The 20,316-nt window shown below is 41.4% G+C and overlaps 1 protein-coding gene and 1 non-coding gene across 8 annotated transcripts; both read right to left on the bottom strand.

The window, feature by feature from the left end:
- Positions 1–265: 265 nt before the first annotated feature.
- On the bottom strand, positions 266–18,431 carry ZNF207 (zinc finger protein 207). 7 transcript variants are annotated; one of them, XM_062216461.1, is made up of 12 exons: positions 18,255–18,431; positions 16,763–16,889; positions 12,416–12,554; positions 10,704–10,871; positions 10,499–10,574; positions 9,951–9,998; positions 8,804–8,874; positions 5,344–5,501; positions 3,819–3,911; positions 2,593–2,835; positions 1,268–1,427; positions 266–1,117 (listed from the first exon to the last, which is right to left on the bottom strand). In XM_062216461.1, exons 1-12 carry the CDS (start codon positions 18,293–18,295, stop codon positions 957–959), a joined length of 1,485 nt encoding a protein of 494 aa, XP_062072445.1. In that variant the 5' UTR covers positions 18,296–18,431; the 3' UTR covers positions 266–956. The 7 variants fall into 7 exon arrangements, with proteins under 7 accessions (XP_062072445.1, XP_062072444.1, XP_062072447.1 ...); XM_062216460.1 differs by having other exon boundaries at positions 10,704–10,874; XM_062216463.1 differs by lacking the exon at positions 9,951–9,998.
- LOC133747395 (small nucleolar RNA SNORA2/SNORA34 family) lies at positions 11,280–11,416 on the bottom strand. The gene has a single exon (XR_009864348.1). It is a non-coding gene; the product is annotated as a small nucleolar RNA SNORA2/SNORA34 family (small nucleolar RNA).
- Positions 18,432–20,316: the final 1,885 nt, after the last annotated feature.

Consider the following 20,316-nt stretch of genomic DNA (forward strand, 5'->3'; position numbering starts at 1 on the left):
ACTAGGCTCTAAATATCTCAGCAGGCCAAAGTATTAAGGTTTACATTTTAAATGCCTATGACTTCTGAAATCAACTGACACCATAAAGGGTGGAAAGATGACATAACATAAAGATTTCATACCCATTATATAATGACTCATATGTATCAAAGATTTTCTGTTAACTAAACCATTAACATACATTTCTATATATACTACCCAGTTTAGGACATGCAGCTAAGGAAAAACCTATAATTCAAGACAGAATCCAGTGATATAGAAAAACTGCATTGGAAACTATGAATTTTATTATGTGGACATCTACTTTGGCATGCATCTGTACAAACCTTTCAGGCAGTGGTCCACAGCTGGGTTATGAATAAAAAGGCATGAATTTTTCTCTCATTTTATTACAATGAAGTTTAACAGTACAGAAAAGTCACATGACCTCCGTAGGTCAGCTTTCTTAAACCCTGCAACATGAGGAACTCTAAATACATTAAATATCGTTACACATTCAGACTTCCAATGTACAGGTACTTGAAAACAGTTACAGCCCTCACCAAGCTAGGTTGGGGACCTGAAGTCCAACAGCATTAGAAATGCTGTGAAGGCATAACTTTACAAATAGCAATGTAAGCTTACAGAACTTGCCTTTAATAAGGTGGTATGTTCATGTAATTCCAGCGCCTTCACAATTTAACGAACCAAATTTACTATAGTTCACTTCTAAAAACCTAGATGAAACATGAAAAAGAAGCCATACAGTATAAATTGCAACTTCAGGAAAAGTTCCTGCTTTATTATTCCAAATAATTTTTCCCATGTAAAATAAATGTCCAATAGTTCCTGGTATCTGGGAAGATTATGTTTGTTAAAGTCACAATGAAGCCTTATTGACGGAAGCTTGGCTATATAAACAGCACAAGTTGAGAAAAGGTTTAATCTCCAAACCTATTAGACTGGATGAAGTAAGATCAGTAACGGCCACCTTGCGACATTACAGGAGGTCTCATTCCCATCGGAGGTCGAGGAGGCCCACCTTGGTAAGGGGGTACCATTGGCGGTCCTTGCCCATATGGCGGCATAGCACCAGGAAGGTAACCTGGCATGCCTTGATGATGACCACCATACTGACCTAAAAAACACAGTTAAAACACAAAAAAATAGATTGAGTTGGGTATATACTATACTTCAAAATACAATGTATTCTGTAGATAAAGTTCATATTTTTACGTGTAGACTCAAAAGAATTCAGTAAGTAAAATAAAAATAATAAGAGCAATACCATGAGGTGGCATCGGGGGTCTCATTCCTTGTTGTTGTGGGATGCCTGGCTGTGGCGGCATCATACCTCCAATCGGTCCAACTGGTGGATTACCGATGGGAGCCTGTCCTGGTCGAGGAAGATTACGTTGATACTTAGGCAACTGTGCCCTTCTCTCTTCCTGAGAATAAAAATAAGCACAACATTAAGAATCTGAATGCAGAGCTTCATTAAACATAAAGGCAAGCATCTAAAACTTTTATTCATAAAGTTAATATAAAATTTTTACCTTTACTTTCTTAAAAATTACTTGACCACACAAACAAGTTCAACTTCCTTTTTTTTACAGGCAGAGTGGATAGTGAGAGAGAGACAGAAAGGTCTTCCTTTTTGCTGTTGGTTCACCCTCCAATGGCCGCTGCGGCCGGCACATCTTGCTGATCCAAAGCCAGGAGCCAGGTGCTTCTCCTGGTCTCCCATGGGGTGCAGGGCCCAAGGACTGCCCGGCCATCCTCCACTGCCTTCCCGGGCCATAGCAGAGAGCTGGCCTGGAAGAGGGGCAACCGGGATAGAATCCGGCGCCCCAACCGGGACTAGAACTCGGTGTGCCGGCGCCGCAAGGCGGAGGATTAGCCTGTTAAGCCACGGCACCGGCCAACAAGTTCAACTTTCTAAAACCCTGACGCCTTAAAAAAAAAAAAAAAAAAAAAACCTCACCTGTTTATATATTTGAAGCATAGCTAACATCTTTATAGAATTATAAATTCTTTTAGCAGTAAACTGTCTACTGAACAAATATTGTTATCAGACTGCTAAATACTTCTTATAGCAAATGAATTCCTTTATATGGGCTTCCAGGGATTTGCAAAAGCAGCAGCAGATGGCCCAAGTGCTTGGGCCCCTGCACTCATGTGGGAGACCCAGAAGAAGCTCCTGGCTCCTGATCGGCACAGCTCCGGCCGTTGCAGCCTTCTGGGGGAGTAGATCATCAGATGGAAGACCTCATTCTCTCTCTCTGCCTCTCCTCTCTCTTTGTAACTCTTTCAAATAAATAAATAAATCTTAAAAAAAAAAAAAAGGAATAAGAACCCAATTCACTGTCTTTTATAAACTACCTATATGGAAGGGAGGATAGCATGTAAGACCAGCATCTAAGACCAAAGCATTCAACATTCATCCATTTTGTTTATAGATTCTTTGGTTTCTTATAAATGAGAACAGTAAAAGTCACTAGCAATTATTAAATCAGGTAAGACCACCTGAATAAAATTAACACTTTTCAAAGGGACAAGATGCTACAACAGTTTTCAACCAGACGCTGCTAGTAAGATAAAAAAAAAACTTACCAGTGATATATCCTCATCTGGATGGATCAACTTACTGGTTGCACTGGTTGTTGTAAGCGTAGCTGGCTTACTTGTTATTGAAGTCGCTGGTTTAGCTGCAGTACTATTTGTAGTACTAGTAGTTGAAGCTGTAGACTGTGTGTAAGCAGGGAATGTAGGCTTTGGGGGTTCTGTAGTTGTTGCAGGGGTACTATTTAAGGGCTTGAAATCTGTACCAACAGGTCCTTGGACAGCTGCCTGAGCCTGTAAAATACAATCCTTCATTAACAAAACTTCAAAACCCTAAAACAAATATGTAGAGGCAGATTAAATTACAAACAAGATACCCACATTAAAGAACAAAACTACATAAAATTAAAACAAAAAGTTAATATACGATAATGTTCCACAAAATTCAAGGTAACCCATTAATATCAAAAGATGCTGAATTAAAGTCACATCACAGCAGTGGAAACAAGTGACATAGCAAATGTTAAGTTCTCAGATGTCTTCTACCTCATCAATAATTTATAATATTTTGTACTTATTTGTTCCAGACTGCTGAAATAAATAATATCACATGCCAGAATAGCATGTGTTGTATTTTTAGTGTTCTAAATCAGTTGCTTATAAAGTAATTAATAAACAGCTCAAAAAATAGTTAAAAACTACAGAGTACAAGTTTGAACAAAATATATAGCATGAATAGTTAGTATCAACAGTGACACACAGATATGTCCTTTAGAAGTATTCTATATATAGTAACACAATTCCCTCTGAATTAGCAATGGCCAGATGTTTAACATAGACAAAAGGGTTAACTTAGAAGGATCTTTTAAGTAAAAAATTACCTGTAATGCGTTACTTTTCATAACACCAAACATTAAACATGTAGGCTAGGTCAACTTTAGAACCAAATGCAGAGCACTAAATTTCCTTATATCGAATTGATGCATTAAACAGTATAAATCAAAATAGCTTAATCATGCATCAGACTAATCATTGGCCACTATAAGGTATTTAATGCTTACATGCTTTTAACCCTTTAGAACCATAAGAGTTTAGGGTACATTATGTTGTTAGTATGAATTCAAATTTTCAAATACCACTTGAAATTTTGATTAGCATCATTAACTTTACATTTAAAAAACTAAACATTTTTGGGAATGATTTAGTTTTAAAGTAGGGTCCAAAGGGTTAAGTTATAAAGCCACTTTAACAATTTTAAACTGCAACTTCCTGCGTACTTGTGCTGTGCTAGGAAACAGAGCTTTAGAAGATGCAGACAGACTTTCTGAATTGGATGAAGCTGTACTTGAGCTTGTTACAGGTGTCCCCATCTGTAGCATAAAAGAAAGGAAACAATGAAAAGTCTCCAAACAAATGGTTGAAAATAAGCCATGTGGTAGACTTTTTAGTATAGATTGCATCTTTGTAAATGCAAAATTCAATGCAATCAATTGTGACTTAGAGGCTGGCAATTAATGCATTTACAACAAAGTGAAAGCAACAGCCTAAATTTTTTTTTAATTTCTATACCAATAAATGTAGTTAACCATAATTTCTTTTTTAAAAAAACTGTGTTTTACATTCTGATATTTCAAGAACAGCACCTTAAGCTGACAGTAAGAATGCATTAATACTGACATTTCAATTCAATTCTATATGATTTTTTTGTCAAAAAAATTGAACATCTCAATAAACAGAATTTTCACCCTCCACAAAAGCTTAACTTAATATTAGAAGGTATTTAAATATAATGTTTTTAATTTAGCATGCATAAATAGGAAATAAAAATAATTGAAAAAGGGAAATATCTAAAGGATAATCTAAAAAAACACATTCTAATCTTAATTCTAAATAAAACATAAAAAAGCAAAGGTTTCAACCATAATGCTCATACTATATATATATAACAAATATCTTTCACTTTGTTTTGGAGAGAGTTTTGTACAAGTTTTGAATACAAAACCACTAGGAAATACAAGTGTGACTAGGCCAAAAGTCATTACAAAATGCTCTTCCAGTGAGACTACAATACGGTCTATCATTGTTCTTAACTAGAGGAAGAGCCCAAGAAATGATTTAGAATGTCATCTTTGACTCTGGTCTCATTCCACTAAAATTCAGCAGATTAATGGAGGACTTCCAAACATTACCATGTGTTTAAATACCAAGATATTGGGGCCAGGGTTGTGGCAGAGTGGGTTATGGGTTAAGCCACTGCTTGTGATGATGGCATCCCTTATAGGTGCCAATTCATGTCACACCTGCTCCCCTTCTGTTCCAGCTCCCTAATGCACCTGGGACAGCATAGGAAAATAGCCTGAGTCCATGAGCACCTGCCACCCATGTGGGAGACCCAAATGGAGTTCTGGGCTCCTAACTTAGGCCTGGCTTGGCCCAGCCCCAGCCATTGCTGTCATCTGAAGAGTGAACCAGCAGCTGGAATATCTCTCTTTCTCTGATGCTCCTTTTCAAATAAATCTTTAATAAATAAGCCCCAAGAAATTAAGCTTTAATTTCTAACTACAGCTAAAAAAGTTCACAGCTATGAAAAAATAATACTCAGCTGCTCCATTCAACCTTTTATGAGTAGAGGAAATAAATGTATCTAAATAATGAAGAGGAAGGATTACTTTTTAGTAAGTTATACTAAAGCTATATAAACAAAAAATTGACCTATGACAATTTCAAAGAGTTCTATAAACTACTGCACTTTACATTTAAATTTAAATGTAAGTGCACTCCTTTTCAAGAATTTCACCTTACCTGTCCTGCACTGGGGAAAAGAGGCTTTGTAACCGGAGGCTGTGGCGCAGGGACTGTTGCTGTTGGTGCAGGTGGTCTATTAAGAATACCTGGCGCTGAGACAGCCTGAGCTTGTGTCATTGGAGGAATCCCAGGACGTGGAACGGGGGGAGGCATACCTGCAGAAATGTTGAGCAGACTAAGTTGTTGAAACATTTAGTTCAGAAAAAAATACTTCTATTCTACAAAGTTAATGCACTGAACAAACTCAAACACTTGGGCATTTTCCCCTTCCAACATCATGCCTCAAACTTTCACTTTTATCACTTCATAATAAGACATTATTAGAAACTGTGATGCTACTGATTTAGCAAACATTTATTTCAATAATTGAAAGAATTATTTCAATAATCTTTTAGATTAAGTGAGCTGGTAAATGAGTACACTGTTTATCTGCCTCTCACATAATTTTTAAAGAGCTCTTTTATTTATCTCAAGAGCACAGTTACAGAAAGATCGATCTTGTATGCTGGTTTATTCCCTAAATGGCCACAATGGCTAGGGCTGGGCCAGACATAAGCTAGGAGCTTCACCCGAGTCTCTCACATGGGCACAAGGGCCCAAGAACTTGGGACCATCTTTCACTGCTTTCCCAGGCATATTACCAGGGAGCTAGATCAGAAGTGAAGCAGCTGGGACTAGAACCAGTGACCATATGTGATACCAGCATTGAAGGTGGTGGTTTTACCAGGTAGGCCACGACACTGGCCCCTCAAATAAATTTAAGAATTTTTTTCCAAGTGATTCTTTTAATCATTTAAAATAAATTTTTATAAATGTATTATTCATGCATTCTTCAAATTTCCTTTACACAACTTAAGAACTTGTACTATGAAGCTGGTGCTGTGGCACAGCTGGTAAGGCTACTGTCTTTGCTGCCCAGCTGCTCCACTTCCGATCCAGCTGTCTGCTATGGCCTAGGAAAGCAGAAGAGGCCCAAGTCCTCCTGTACCCACATGGAGGACCTGGAAGAAACTCCTGGCTTCGGATTGACACAGCTCAGACCATTGCAACCATCTGAGGGCGTGAAACAGCGGATGAAGACCTCTCTCTGCCTCCTCTGTAATTCTGCCTTTCAAATAAATAAATCTTAAAAAAAAAAAAAAAAAAGACAAAAACATCTTCTGCTTCATGCTATCAAATGAACATCAAATCACTATAGAATATTTCTTTAAATTTCCAAAACATATCCCAAAGCATAATGCATGTGGAGCTGTTTCTTATAAATTAAAGGCTGCACTGGCAATGACTTGACCTTAGCACTGCTTCTGTTTTTCACCTGTTGTTTGGTCAACTTCCTTTGTATACTTCCAAATATGCTATGTAATGTAAACTAAATGTATTAGCATAAAATAGCTGAGTGGCAGGGGGTGGGCTTTGCCCTAGGGGTTAAGCCAAGGATGGGGTTCTGACTCCCTGGGCAAGTCCAATTTCCTGCTAATGTACACCATAGGATGTGGCTCAAATTCCTGGATCCCTGTAATGTGGGAAATCCACATGAATTCCTAGCTTTACCTGGCCTAGTCTCATCTATTGCATTTGGGAATGAACCAGCAGATGCGAGCTCAGTGCCCTTCAAGTAAATATATAAAAATTTACAATTTCAATAAAAAGCAATGAAATAGGTAGGTCTCATGTGACACACTTAACTTAGGGAACCAAATCCCTCTCCCTACATTGTGCCTCCTACTTTATAGGTTGTAATGTCAAAATACCGGATTTCTCAGGTTCCCTCACAATTAAGGGGTTCACTACATCTGTTCCTGACCAGTGATATGTTGAATTTCTAGGGAAGTTATTTTGCTTTTCAAGCACATTGCTGTTGACATTCTTTCTTGTCTGAGCCATCCCAGAATCACTGAATTACATCTCTGAGGGAAAAAAGTTAAGGTCAGCGAAGTTTAAAGTTAAAAAAAGAGGCATGGGTAATCTTTGGGGCTGGTGTTGGGAGTGAATAGAGTAAACTGCTACTTGCACCATAAGTGTATGCCATACCTAAGTGCCAGTTCAAGTCCCAGCTAATAAGCTTCCGATTCAGCTCTCTGATAATGTGCCTGGGAAGGCAGTGACTGACAGCCCAACTGCTTGGGCCCCTGCCACCAATGTAGACCAGTATAGAGCTCCTGGCTCCAACCTGGTCCAGACCCAGATGTGGCCATTTGGGGAGTAAACCAGCAATGGGAAAATCTCCCCTTCCTCATCATTTTGCCTTTCAAATAACTATATAAATTTTTTTTAAAAAAGTGGGTTCTTCATATCTCTGAGCCTACTGCTTTAAGATAATAAATGCTTACACTAACAGTTGATTGTATTTCTCTATTACTCGCCAAAATATTCTCTACTAAAATACTCTATACTACTTTTCTAATACTTTTTTTTTTTCCGACAGAGTTAGAGAGAGAGAGAGACAGAGACAGAGAGAAAAAAGGTCTTCCTTCCATTGGTTCACCCCCTAAATGGCCGCTACAGCCAGAGCTACCCCGATCTGAAGCCAGGAGCCAGGTGCTTCCTCCTGGCCTCCCACGCGGGTACAGGGGCCCAAGCACTTGGGCCATCCTCCACTGCCCTCCTGGGCCATAGCAGAGAGCTGCACTGGAAGAGGAGAAACCGGGACTAGAACCTGGTGCCACAGGTGGAGGATTAACCAAGTGAGCCACGGCGCTGGCCCTTCTAATACATTCTTTATGAATACAATTAATGAAGTATAGAAGCTTCAGTGCATAGGTTCTGTGACTAATTTCAAAACCCCTTTTTTAATTTTCTAATTCAAATATCAATACACCCATTTTTTTTTTTTAATAGAGCACCCAAGAATGCAGCAGAAATGAACCACTGTGCTTCTTCTCACTCCCCAAATGTCTGAAAGAAAGCCAGGAACTCAATCCAGGTCTTCTATGTGGGTGTCAGGAACACAAATACCTGAGACATTATTACTGCCTCCCAGCGTCCCCATTAACAGGAAGCTGAAACTGGGAGCTGGAGCCAGTACTCAAGGCATCTTAACTGTCTTCCTAAAAATCGATAGGCCTGCATCAATGCCCACATGTCTACTGTCTAAAAACTTAGAATATATGGGCCGGCATTGTGGCATAGCAGGTGAAACTGCCACCTGCAACACCACCATCCTATATGGGTGCTGGTTCACGTCCCGAATGCTTCACTCTAGATCCATCACCCTGCTGATGGCCTGGGAAAAGCAGAAGATGGCCCAAGTACTTGTGGGAGACCTGGATAAAGCTCCTGGTTTCAGCCAGATCCAGCCCTGGCCATTGCAACCATCTCGGGAGTGAATCTCTCCCTCTGTCTACCTCGGACTTTCAAACAAAATAAATGAAAGCTTAAAAACCAAAAACAAACAACAACAAAAAAGAAACAGAATAAAGCTTATCATATTAAAAGGAAACTGTCTAGTATGTCTTACCTGGTGGCATACCAGGCATCAGAGGTGGTATTCCAGGTCCAGGTGGCATCATTCCACCCATCGGCATCATTCTATTAGAAAGCAAATATCAGGAAACAACTGAAGTTAACTGCCAAAAGAAATCGCTGAAAATAGTTTGGCTAAAGCCTGAAACAATACTAGACAAAAGACTTGAGTTTGACCTCTAATGTTGAAATCAATCGAGCTGAAAGAACAACCACACACTACAGCAATCCTATCAAAATAAATCCTTTGTTGTATGCTTGAGAGGTGAGTGCTAATCACCCTGATTTGGTCATTACACACAAGTATCAAATGATCACGCTTGTAACCTAATAACTATGTACAATTATGGGAAGAAAAAGTAAATCCTCTACAAACCAGCAAACTCTTAGGTTTACCAGCAAAAGAAAAATCAGTTTTGTTGACAAAAAATGTAAAGTCATTGAGAAGTACCGTATTTCCCTTAATGTGTACAGGAGGCCTCATCTAAAACATGTGTAACTGAAAAGCAAAAATCACCTTTGGTTCCACTTAGAAAATATCCACACAGATTATAAAAAAAAGGAAGCAATCTATTTTAGAGGTGATAGAGTTTTCAAAAGGAAAATAATAAACAAACGTACACTATTGAGTAAGAACATACTGCTACCAAAATTAAGTAGTTAAAATTAAACTGGTCATTTTTTCCCAAGAATAGCTACCTAACACTACAGCGTGACTTTTAATTCATATTTCTTTCCCTTATATGTGCTCACCTTCAAATATCAGCATCCAATTCACTTAAAAATTACAAGTTTGTCCATGTTTAATTTTGTGCTTTTTCAGAAAATGAAAGATATCAAATTAAAAAATAAGCATGTCATTTGGCCAAACTAAAAATATTCTCTTAAATACTGACCGGTATTACCAGGTCCCATTACTCTTAAGACCACTTAGAAAATGCTTTTAATGGATCTGTTACTACTCCCTCACATATGTTCTATTCTTTCCTTTAAGAGACCTGTGTCAATCAGCTTGCAAATTCTACAAATTTTAGGAAGGTTCAGAAAATTTCTGAAGTCAACTGAATAGATATCATTAAACACACACAAAAAATGACATCATGATTATACTTCCTGAATTACATTATGAATGAGATGCTTACATGTTTTCACCGCAAAATGACTGGGTGTATTTTCTCTGATGATGCAATCTGTGAAAATGTATGACAAAATCAAAATCTAACTGTGATTTTCAAAATACAGTGGGAAAGTGTATTGTATACCTCTCAAATCCAACAATATTTAAGCTAAAGTGATGGGCAAGAGCACCTCATATATAAAATGTTTTGATGCTTCAACAAATAAATCATTACAAGAGTTTGCTTCTTGTCACAACCACAAAGTGTCACAGAGTTCTGAAACCTCAAACTCAAACCTACAACCATTTTAATTACTGCCAAAGCAACTGAAGCAGATGGTTGCCTATATACACCCTGAGACCCAAAATCTACTGTCTTCAAAGGCAAATTTGTATTCCTTAACTTTGACCCCTTTATTAGACAAGTTTAAAACTTACAGAGCCCATACCTTCTAGAAACAAACAAACAAACAAAAAAAAAAACCAGAAAGTAGTATTTCATTCACGTAACATTCAAGTTGAAAAAGATCATTACTAGGCACAAGCCCGGGAGGCAATTAAGAGTTTTCTTACCCAGGGGGCATGCCTGGCATAACAGGTGGCATTCCTGGCATCAGAGGGGGAACTCCTGGCATTAATGGAGGTATGCCTACAATTAGGAATGTCAACCAAAAAAATTACAAATTAGCATTAAGGAGCTTGAGACAGAAAGTAATACTTCTACATCATATCAATAAAGTTCTAAGAATGTTAACTTTTAAGAAACCTTATGTTCTACCTGGAGGCATTCCTGGTGCTCCTGGAACTGGTGGCAATCCAGGCTGCGCCATTGGGGGAATATAACCTTGCTGAGGTTGAACAGGCTGTGGCTGAAATGAAGTTGAAGCTGCAGAGTCGTCATCATCATATTCATCAGAATCATCTTGTTGCTTCTTTTTTTGACTCTCTGCTAAAAAAGTTCTAATTAACTCTTCCCATAGAGGTAAAATCTAATCAAGTTTAGGACAGTCTACATTTAAGTATATTTCAGTGCAATTAGCTCATGAGATTTTTTTTCTTCCAAAACTACTCTTTTTTTTTGGAACCATTGTTACTAATTTGAATGAAGTTTAAAATACATAAGAGTCCTGATCATACAAAACTACAATACTAGAAGTTCACAATGCAATATCAACATCGTCCTTTTGTTTTGGTTGGAAAACCCATCATTCACATTTTTTGCTAATAATAATTTTACGGCATTATAATCTGATGAACAAGGCAAATCAAGAATCCAGAGATAAATACAAATCTTTTAGAATCCCAGTACAAAGACTAAAAATAAATATTAGCCCACATCTATCACCAACAACTCCGGTGTTTCTTCCCAATGAATTGACCATTACATTTCAGAAGTTCTGAAATGGTCAACAGACCATAGAAAGACATTTCTTTAGGCTCCTGCTTGAAACCAACAGCTTCAGCAAACTGCTGGTCTTGATTCAGGGCCAACTAAAACTACTCTTCTTAACTGAGGTTAACATCCTTTCCCTACCCTATGGAAGGAAAAATGATTATCCTGTTATTTAAAAAGCAGTTTTCTATTCCACCACAATAAGGCGAACAATGAAGGAGAGGTCTGGCTTCTTTGTAAAATTTTTCGAAACAATTTCATGTATGGTTGACAGCTTCCACAGGGTGCATGTAGTGTGCAATGCATTAAGTCATCCTATATTGGAGGGCCTGGTTGAGTCCCAGCCACTCTTTGTGTTGCTTTTTTTTTTTTTTTTTGACAGGCGGAGTGGACAGACAGTGAGAGAGAGACAGAGAGAAAGGTCTTCCTTTGCCGTTGGTTCACCCTCCAATGGCCGCCGCGGTAGGCGCGCTGCGGCCGGCGCACCGCACTGATCCGATGGCAGGAGCCAGGTGCTTCTCCTGGTCTCCCATGGGGTGCAGGGCCCAAGCACTTGGGCCATCCTCCACTGCACTCCCGGGCCACAGCAGAGAGCTGGACAACCGGGACAGGATCGGTGCCCCGACCGGACTAGAACCTGGTGTGCCGGCACCGCAAGGCGGAGGATTAGCCTAGTGAGCCGCGGCGCCGGCCCCCAGACACTCTTTGATTAAGCTTCCTGATAATGTGCCTGAAAAGGCAGCAGAGGATAGCTTAAGTACTTGAGTTCCTAGAACCTTGTGGAAAGCCCAGATGGAGCTCCTGGATCCTGGCTTGTGCCTGGTACAGACCAACCCTGTTTGTTCTGAGCATATGGGGAGTGAACCAGGATGGCTCTGTGTCTTTCAAACAAATAATTAAATTTTTTTTTTTTTTTAGGTAACTGCTTCTACCAAGCCCGATAGTGCACAGCTTCAAATTCCAAGTTAAACAACAGCAATAACTGTAAGATATAAACAAAAAAAGAACTCAAATGTCTAGAATTCTGAATAAATCATCTACCATTACATTTGTACCTGAGAAGTAAAAATGTGTAACAAATAAATCTTAATCTTTACCTTGCGTTTTCTGTTCAAGAAGTCGTCGTCTTTCATCCATGTCTTTTTCTGGAATACCTTCCATGCCATATATTTCCAACTCAATGTCTGTTCTCCCAGGTATTGCATTTGGTACAGCATCTATTGTCTCTTTATGCACCTAACATTAAAAGAGCCCCCCCCCCAAAAAAAAACACAAAAATCTTCCATTAGGTAAACAAGAGTGCCTAAGTTTTAAATTTTTACAAATTTTTACTTACTTGAAAGGGAGAGAGAAAGATAAAGATAGCAAAGAGATCCTTCATCCACTGGTTCACTCCCCAAATGCCTGCAACAGTCAGACTGGACAACACCAGATGAAAGCCAAGAAACCTGGAACATAATCCAGGTCTCCCATACTGGTGGCAATGACCAAACCACTGAACTGCCTCCACAGGTTCATATTAGCAGGATAGAAGCAGAACCTAAAAAAAAGACCTGGCTAACATATACTAAAGACTCAATAATCTTTCAAGTTTATGACTGTCCGAATGATTACAATAGATCACTAGTTGTACCCAAATTCACAGATACTAAAACCATGAAACATCATCTTAATTTACTTAGTAAAGTTAATTCTCCAAGAACGGATCCTGAGGCAAGCCTGTAGTTACAAACTGTAAGTTACAATTAGTGTCACCCACAACTAATTAGTTCCTAGCTTAGTCAGTTCCTGGCGGCATTTAACATTTTCATAACAACAATCCTGTTACTTTATAACTTTGAATTTATTTAGTGAGCCACAAAGCAAAAAGGCTCTGAAAACATTTGCTGATTTTAGGACCATTTTTTCACTGTACAGTTTTTGCCTTATCAAACATGTGCAACCCACAAACCTGAACAAATTTTGCCAAGCTAGACTCAAGCCAGAAAAACATTTACTTAATAACTGCTCAACCAGTGTCTTAATTATTTTGCTTTCCAAATTTTTTAGAATGTTACCATTCTTGATAACTACAGATGAAACTCATAACACTCTTTAAAGACATATACTTCATTAATCTTCACATCTAAGAGATAAGGCAACAATAAAGATACAAAGAAGTACAGGAAAATGATTTGATTAAAATTTTCCCATTATGGTACAGGCACAACTGTATTTCACAGACCCCTAACGAGAAGTCACATAGTCATCAGTGACTGAAAGAATAGGAGCAGGAACTGCTGAGAATCTACAGTGAGCTAACTTACTAATGTTCTGTGGAGATAATCATATATAAAACTAGAGTATGTAAGATATAACTGCCATGCTGTTGTTGTGAAAATAAGACTGCATAAATGAAAGCACTTAATTAAAAATGAAAACAGTTTCTCATGTAATGTTCCAGCTTCCAATCCATTTCTCTGCTCTTCTCTAGAACACAACTCCTTAAAGAGGGCCTCTACTTTCTCTCCTGTTCTTTTCAAAGCACTTTAATGAAATTTTCGCAGTCTTCATTATTCTAGAAATCTCTCTTGCCAAAGTGACAAATGACCTCAACTTGATTAAATCCAATCTCAACCCTCTCACTTGCATTTGACTGTTAAAATAAACCACTAGCACTGAAATCAGTTCAATTATTCACTCCTTGAAATACTTCATTGGCTTCCCAGAACACTGCTCTTTATTTTCTTTGAATTTCCTTGGATGAGCTCTTTTCATATTCTGGCCCCGAAATGCTGGTAGTGACCCAGGGCAGAGACCTCTTTCCCTTCCCACCATATTGCCTAAAGAACTCCTAGTATCAAGGCTTAAACTAGCCATTCTTTTACTGTATCCTCCCAAATTTCTATTTTCAACTTCACTGAACTCCAGACCTGCATAAACTGCTTATGTAAGACTTCCATAACGATATTCAAAAGTCCTTCTCAAAATTACACAATTTTAGTCTCATCTCTAAGCCTATTTCTTCCTGTGGCTTTCCACATCTCAGTACATGTTAACTCCTTTTTTCACACTGCTCAGAGCAAATACCAACCCTCTTTGATTCGTCACTTTTTCTCATACCTCACATATCTAATCCAATCAGTAAATTCCGGTCTCTGACCATCAACTCTTACCAGGAATATTCCAGGTCTCAACAGTTTTCACTGTACCCTGAGTCTACTTTCAACCCTTTGGCCAGAATTAATCATTCCCAGAGCATATTATATCTATTCAAACCCAATTTATTCAAAATTAAAGGAAATGGCTTATAATATACAGCAATCCCTCTTACATAAAGTAGCAGATGCTACCTCTTGTCTTCATTCTAGAATATTCCTGACATGAAGGCCTTCCATTTGATGCTTCCCAGACAGTCTACCTCATTTCCTTTCAGATATCTGCTCAGATGTCAACTTCTTATTCAGGTCTTTCCTAACTACCTCATGGCCCACCCTATGCTCTCCTACCTGTTTTAGTTTTCTGTATCATGTAATAACATAAAACTAAGTATTTATAAGTTGCTTTCTTCCACAATATCAATCTAAACTTCACAATGGCAAAGACTTTTATTCTCTCTTGTATACCCAGCACCTAAAACTGTACCTAGCACAGTGCTGTCCTGTAAATAACTTTTTGTGATTAATGAAAATAGTCTTTGTCTGCATTATCCCAATACAATAGTCATCCACTATTCACAGATGACTACCAAGCACTGCAAACAGGGTTGTGATGTGACTAAGGAAATGGAATTTTTTAATCTTTAATTTAAAAATCTAAGTGTCACTGGAGTAAAAGTGATCTATGTAAGTTTACTTTTTTTTTTTTACTTGACAGGCAGAGAAACTTATCTTGTCTGCCTTTTTTCACTCCCAAATGTCAGCATACACTGGTAGAAAGCAAGAACACAATGCTTAAAAGTAAATGTAGGCCAGCGCCGTGGCTCACTAGGCTAATCCTCCGCCTTGCGGCGCTGGCACACCGGGTTCTAGTCCCGGTCGGGGCACCGATCCTGTCCCGGTTGCCCCTCTTCCAGGCCAGCTCTCTGCTGTGGCCAGGGAGTGCAGTGGAGGATGGCCCAAGTCCTTGGGTCCTGCACCCCACGGGAGACCAGGAGAAGCACCTGGCTCCTGCCATCGGATCAGCGCAGTGCGCCGGCCCCAGCGCGCCAACCGCGGCAGCCATTGGTGAACCAACGGCAAAGGAAGACCTTTCTCTCTGTCTCTCTCTCTCACTGTCCACTCTGCCTGTCAAAAAAAAAAAAAAAAAAAGTAAATGTATAGTGGCCAGCATTTTTGTAGCGGTTAATTGAAGCAGATTGAGACACTGCTTGGCCGGCGCCGCGGCTCAACAGGCTAATCTTCCACCTTGTGGCGCCAGCACACTGGTTTCTAGTCCCGGTTGCCCCTCTTCCAGGCCAGCTCTCTGCTATGGCCCGGGAGTGCCGTGGAGGATGGCCCAAGTGCTTGGGCCCTGCACCCCATGGGAGACCAGGAGAAGCACCTGGCTCCTGCCTTCGCAGCGCGCCTACCGCGGCGGCCATTGGAGGGTGAACCAACGGCAAAGGAAGACCCTTCTGTCTCTCTCTCACTGTCCACTCTGTCAAAAAAAAAAAAAAAAAAAAAAAAGACACTGCTTTTGACAACACCCCTTACAGCAGTGCCAGTTGCTTCACTGGCAATCCGGCTTCCTGTTCATGTGTCTGGGAAGGCAGCGGATAATGGCGCAAGTGCTTGGGCTCCTGCCACCCAGGTAGGAGACTAGGAAGGAGTTCCCTGCTCTTGGTTTTGGCCTGGCCCACCCCTAGTCATTGAGGCCACATTTGAGGAGTGAACTAACAGAGCTCTCTGACTCTCCAACGCTGCCTTCCAAATAAATAAATCTTAAAAAAAAAAAAAAAAGCCAATTTACATTCTTAATACCATAAAAACATTTTGGCCGGCGCCGTGGCTCAACAGGCTAATCCTCCGCCTTGCGGCGCTGGCACACCGGGTTCTAGTCCCGGTCGGGGCACCGATCCTGTCCCGGTTGCCCCTCTTCCAGGCTAGCTCTCTGCTGTGGCCAGGGAGTGCAGTGGAGGATGGCCCAAGTATTTGGGCTCTGCACCCCATGGGAGACCAGGAGAAGCACCTGGCTCCTGCCATCGGAACAGCGCGGTGCGCCGGCCATTGGAGGGTGAACCAACGGCAAAAGGAAGACCTTTCTCTCTGTCTCTCTCTCACTGTCCTCTCTGCCTGTCAAAAAAAAAAAAAATAATAAAAATAAAAAAAAATAAATAAAAAAAAACCATAAAAACATTTTTAAAGCTAGCTGGTTTTCTTTTGCAGGAAATAAAAAACTACAGTTGTCAAGGAAAAATTTAAGGTTCTTCTTTCATGTTTTGAAATTACAAGGGAATAGAAATTAAACAGATAAAAATCACTTACCTGCATGCAATGAATAGCTAAGCCAGGTCCTGTATACAATTTCTTATGACATATGTGGCATTTGAAATGCTTTGCTTTTTGGTGCTGTATCAGGATCTTCTCATCATCAAAATCTCTGTTACAATACCTGATCAATATCGTTAAGGTACAAACTAACTTAACAAGGACTATGATCATGTCCGTAAGTGTGTCATGATGGGAACAGAAATAACAGTAACATGTAGTCAACTATAACCAAAACAGTAGTTTACAAAAATCTGGTTTTGATATTCATTACACAGAGATCACACTTGCCATATAATTTCAGTATCTTAAATTTCCTAGAAGCACCTCTTCATCATCCTAAACACATTTCAGTGATCAGCAATATACTTTTATTAACTTCCTGTGTTACACAGAGACGTTAGGTTTTTTGTGTTAAATACTTACAAATGCGTTAAAGATAGAAAGTTTCAATAATATGTCACGGCAAAACTGATTTCAAGACAGAACTCATTAGATACAAAAAAAAAAAAGCCTAGAAATTTATCAATATTTAGAACTAAAATTAACTTTGCGGTGAACGATACATAATTTCAAATGGACCATCCACAAAGTTGTGTGCAATTTCATTTTAATTTACGCTGCCAAGGAACGTATCTGAACTCACAAATGAGTTCAGTCAGGCTGTTGATTCTTACTTAGATAATAGTTACAGAACATTACAAAATTCGTGATCGATTTTAAGCTGGTTTTCAACTATTATAAACAGTTCCGTAACAAACCCATTTTTAGGTGTAAGGAAATCTTCACGAAAAGTCCATGAACGCTTCCGGGAAACTCATTGAAAGGATGCCACATTTTCCTATTAAAACAGCCCCTCCCCCACCCCCACCCCCGGGTCCTACAAGGCTGGGTAACGAACACAGAAAACTCTGCCAAATAAGACGCTTCCAATAGATTAAGGCGCCTTGGGGTGAGACTGGAGAAGATAGCTCTCCTGTCAGGCCGGAAAAAAAAAAAAAAGGGCGCGGTGATGGTGGCTCAAAACCAGGGCTGATTACCTTGTCTGTCCTAAAGCACCGATTCCGCAAGGGGAAAAGAAAAAAAAATTACAAGTGGGTAAGTCCGGAAGCCCTTCCCGAATCCTCCATGGACCCAATCACCGCATTACACTCGAGGAAAGTCCCTCGTAGGAATCATCGCCCGACAGGAAGCGCGGCCGAACAGTCCTGCGGGGACGCTGCCCTTCATGGAGGGGTCCAGGCCGCCTCCCACACGGCCAACCGCACCAGGCTCGATCCGCCTGAGTCATGGAGCCCCACGACCCACAACCGCCACAGCCTCTCGCCCACGGGCTTCGTTTCCCGAGACGCCTTCTCCGACCCTACTCCAGTCACCACGCCACCCACCGCGAGGCCTAAACCCCGGACGCTCCCCGCCACAGGCCACATCCAGGCCTCCCGGTCCGCCTCACCCGGCCCGGCCTCGATTTCCGAACCACAAAGGATATCAGCACCACGGCTTCAGCTGCTTCTTCTTCTTGCGACCCATAACGGCGCTCTACCGACAAAGCAGAAAGGAAAAAGGAAAAAGCAGGAGAAACGGAGCGAAAAAGAGCGCTCAATTTCCCGACCCAACGGCTCCCACCGCGTCCCACAGGAAACAGACACAAAATGGCCGACACCCTCGTTCGCGGCTCCGCCTCCCGTCGGGCACTGCGGCGGGAGGCGGGGCCAGGCACGCAGTCCGCCTCCCGGAGTGGGTGGGGACTCGCGGGCGCCATCTTGTCGACTTAGGCGGTCCCGCCCGCCTTGGCGGACAGTGCCTACTGGTTCCGGGCCGCCTGCTCCCGGCGGGTTTCTTTTGAAAGCGGTTCCGGCCACCTAGGTACAACGAGACGCGTTAGACTTGAAGGAGAAATAGAGAGCGAAAGAGAATTACCAGTGTAATTAAAGGCACGTTGCAAGTAAGGGACAATTGAGATAGCGCCCAACTTTTTGTTAGTTGCCCAGGTGAATCTTTCCTTTAATAAGTGTTGGTAAGGTGCCTACTACGTGCTACCTGAGGAGAGTGACAAGTCTGCCTTGTGGCGCAGTGGTGGCAGACCACGAGGCAGTGTGGCCAGTGCGGTAGGACCTCAGAGCGGGGCGAGCCTGGCACGCCTCGGCGGTCACGGGGTGCGGAGAAAGCTGCTCTGAAGGTCAGTGGAGGAAGCAGCGAGGGCTGAGTGGCGAGCTCACTCAGAGAGCAGAGGGTGCAGGTCCGTGAACCTGGGCCCCTAGTGGGATTGGCGCGCACACGGAAGGTGCTGGCATCGAGAGAGAAGCCTGCGGAAGCTGGCAAAGGGAAGCCCTGCGCTTTCCGTGAACATTCTGACGAGTTCTGTGCTGAGGTCTCTGCGAAGCCACGGTGGAGTTTTAAGATAGCAAGTGGAGAACAATGCAAATAAGAGGTGGCTCAGAGTCCGGTGCCTGCGTTCTGATTCCGACCAGCGCCCCTGCCGAGCGGCCTGACCTTGAACAAAGCACTTAAACTTCATCCGGCTGCATTTAATGCTGTTTGGTTTGGCGTATAGCATGAGCTAGTAATGTTATGTGTCGCTGTTAAAGGGCAAACATTAGAGCAGACATCCTTGGAGCACTTCCTGTTGGCCAGGAGTTGTGGTAGGTTTTCCTCAAGTCTGTGATGTGGCGCCATTATTGTCAGCGTGCTGGTATCGATCAGATCAAACAGGCTGAGAGAGCTAGAATAACTTACCCAAATGTCACATAGTTGACAAGCGTGAAAGCTGAATGAGATTTGTATTTTAGAAATAACTCTTTGGCTGCAGTGTGGACTGTACATTGGCAGGGGCTTAGAGAAAGGCAATTAGTGAAAATGTGACAGTAACCCTGGTCGCCAGAGAAAAACATATTCTGAAGTAGGATAGTGGTACAGGAAGTTATACTTCCAAACATGAACAACTATACAAGGGAATTCTACATAGTACCAAGTATCCTGCCAAAGACAAAAACCAAAAAAGTGAGCCAGTGGAGAAAAAGATCTTCATTCACTTCTTTTTTTTTTTTTTTTTTTTTGACAGGCAGAGTGGACAGTGAGAGAGAGAGAAACAGAGAGAAAGGTCTTCCTTTGCTGTTGGTTCACCCTCCAATGGCCGCCGCAGCCGGCACACCGCGCTGATCCGAAGCCAGGAGCCAGGTGCTTCTCCTGGTCTCCCATGGGGTGCAGGGCCCAAAGACTTGGGCCATCCTCCACTGCACTCCCGGGCCACAGCAGAGAGCTGGCCTGGAAGAGGGCCAACTGGGACAGAATCCGGCGCCCCGACTGGGACTAGAACCCCGTGTGCCAGCGCCGCAAGGCGGAGGATTAGCCATAGTGAGCCACGGTGCTGGCTTCATTCACTTCTACTCAGTGCTTGTGCTAAAGATTTGTTCAGAACAATTGGGCAAGAAAAAAAAAAAAATCCGGCCAGTGCCGTGGCTAATTAGTGTGCCTGGGAAAGAAGCAAAGGATGGCCCAAGTGCCTGGGCTCCTGTAGCTCCGTGGGATACCCAGATGGAATTTTAGGTTCC

Source organism: Lepus europaeus, chromosome 18 (genome assembly GCF_033115175.1).
Source record: "Lepus europaeus isolate LE1 chromosome 18, mLepTim1.pri, whole genome shotgun sequence".
Lineage (NCBI taxonomy): Eukaryota > Metazoa > Chordata > Mammalia > Lagomorpha > Leporidae > Lepus > Lepus europaeus.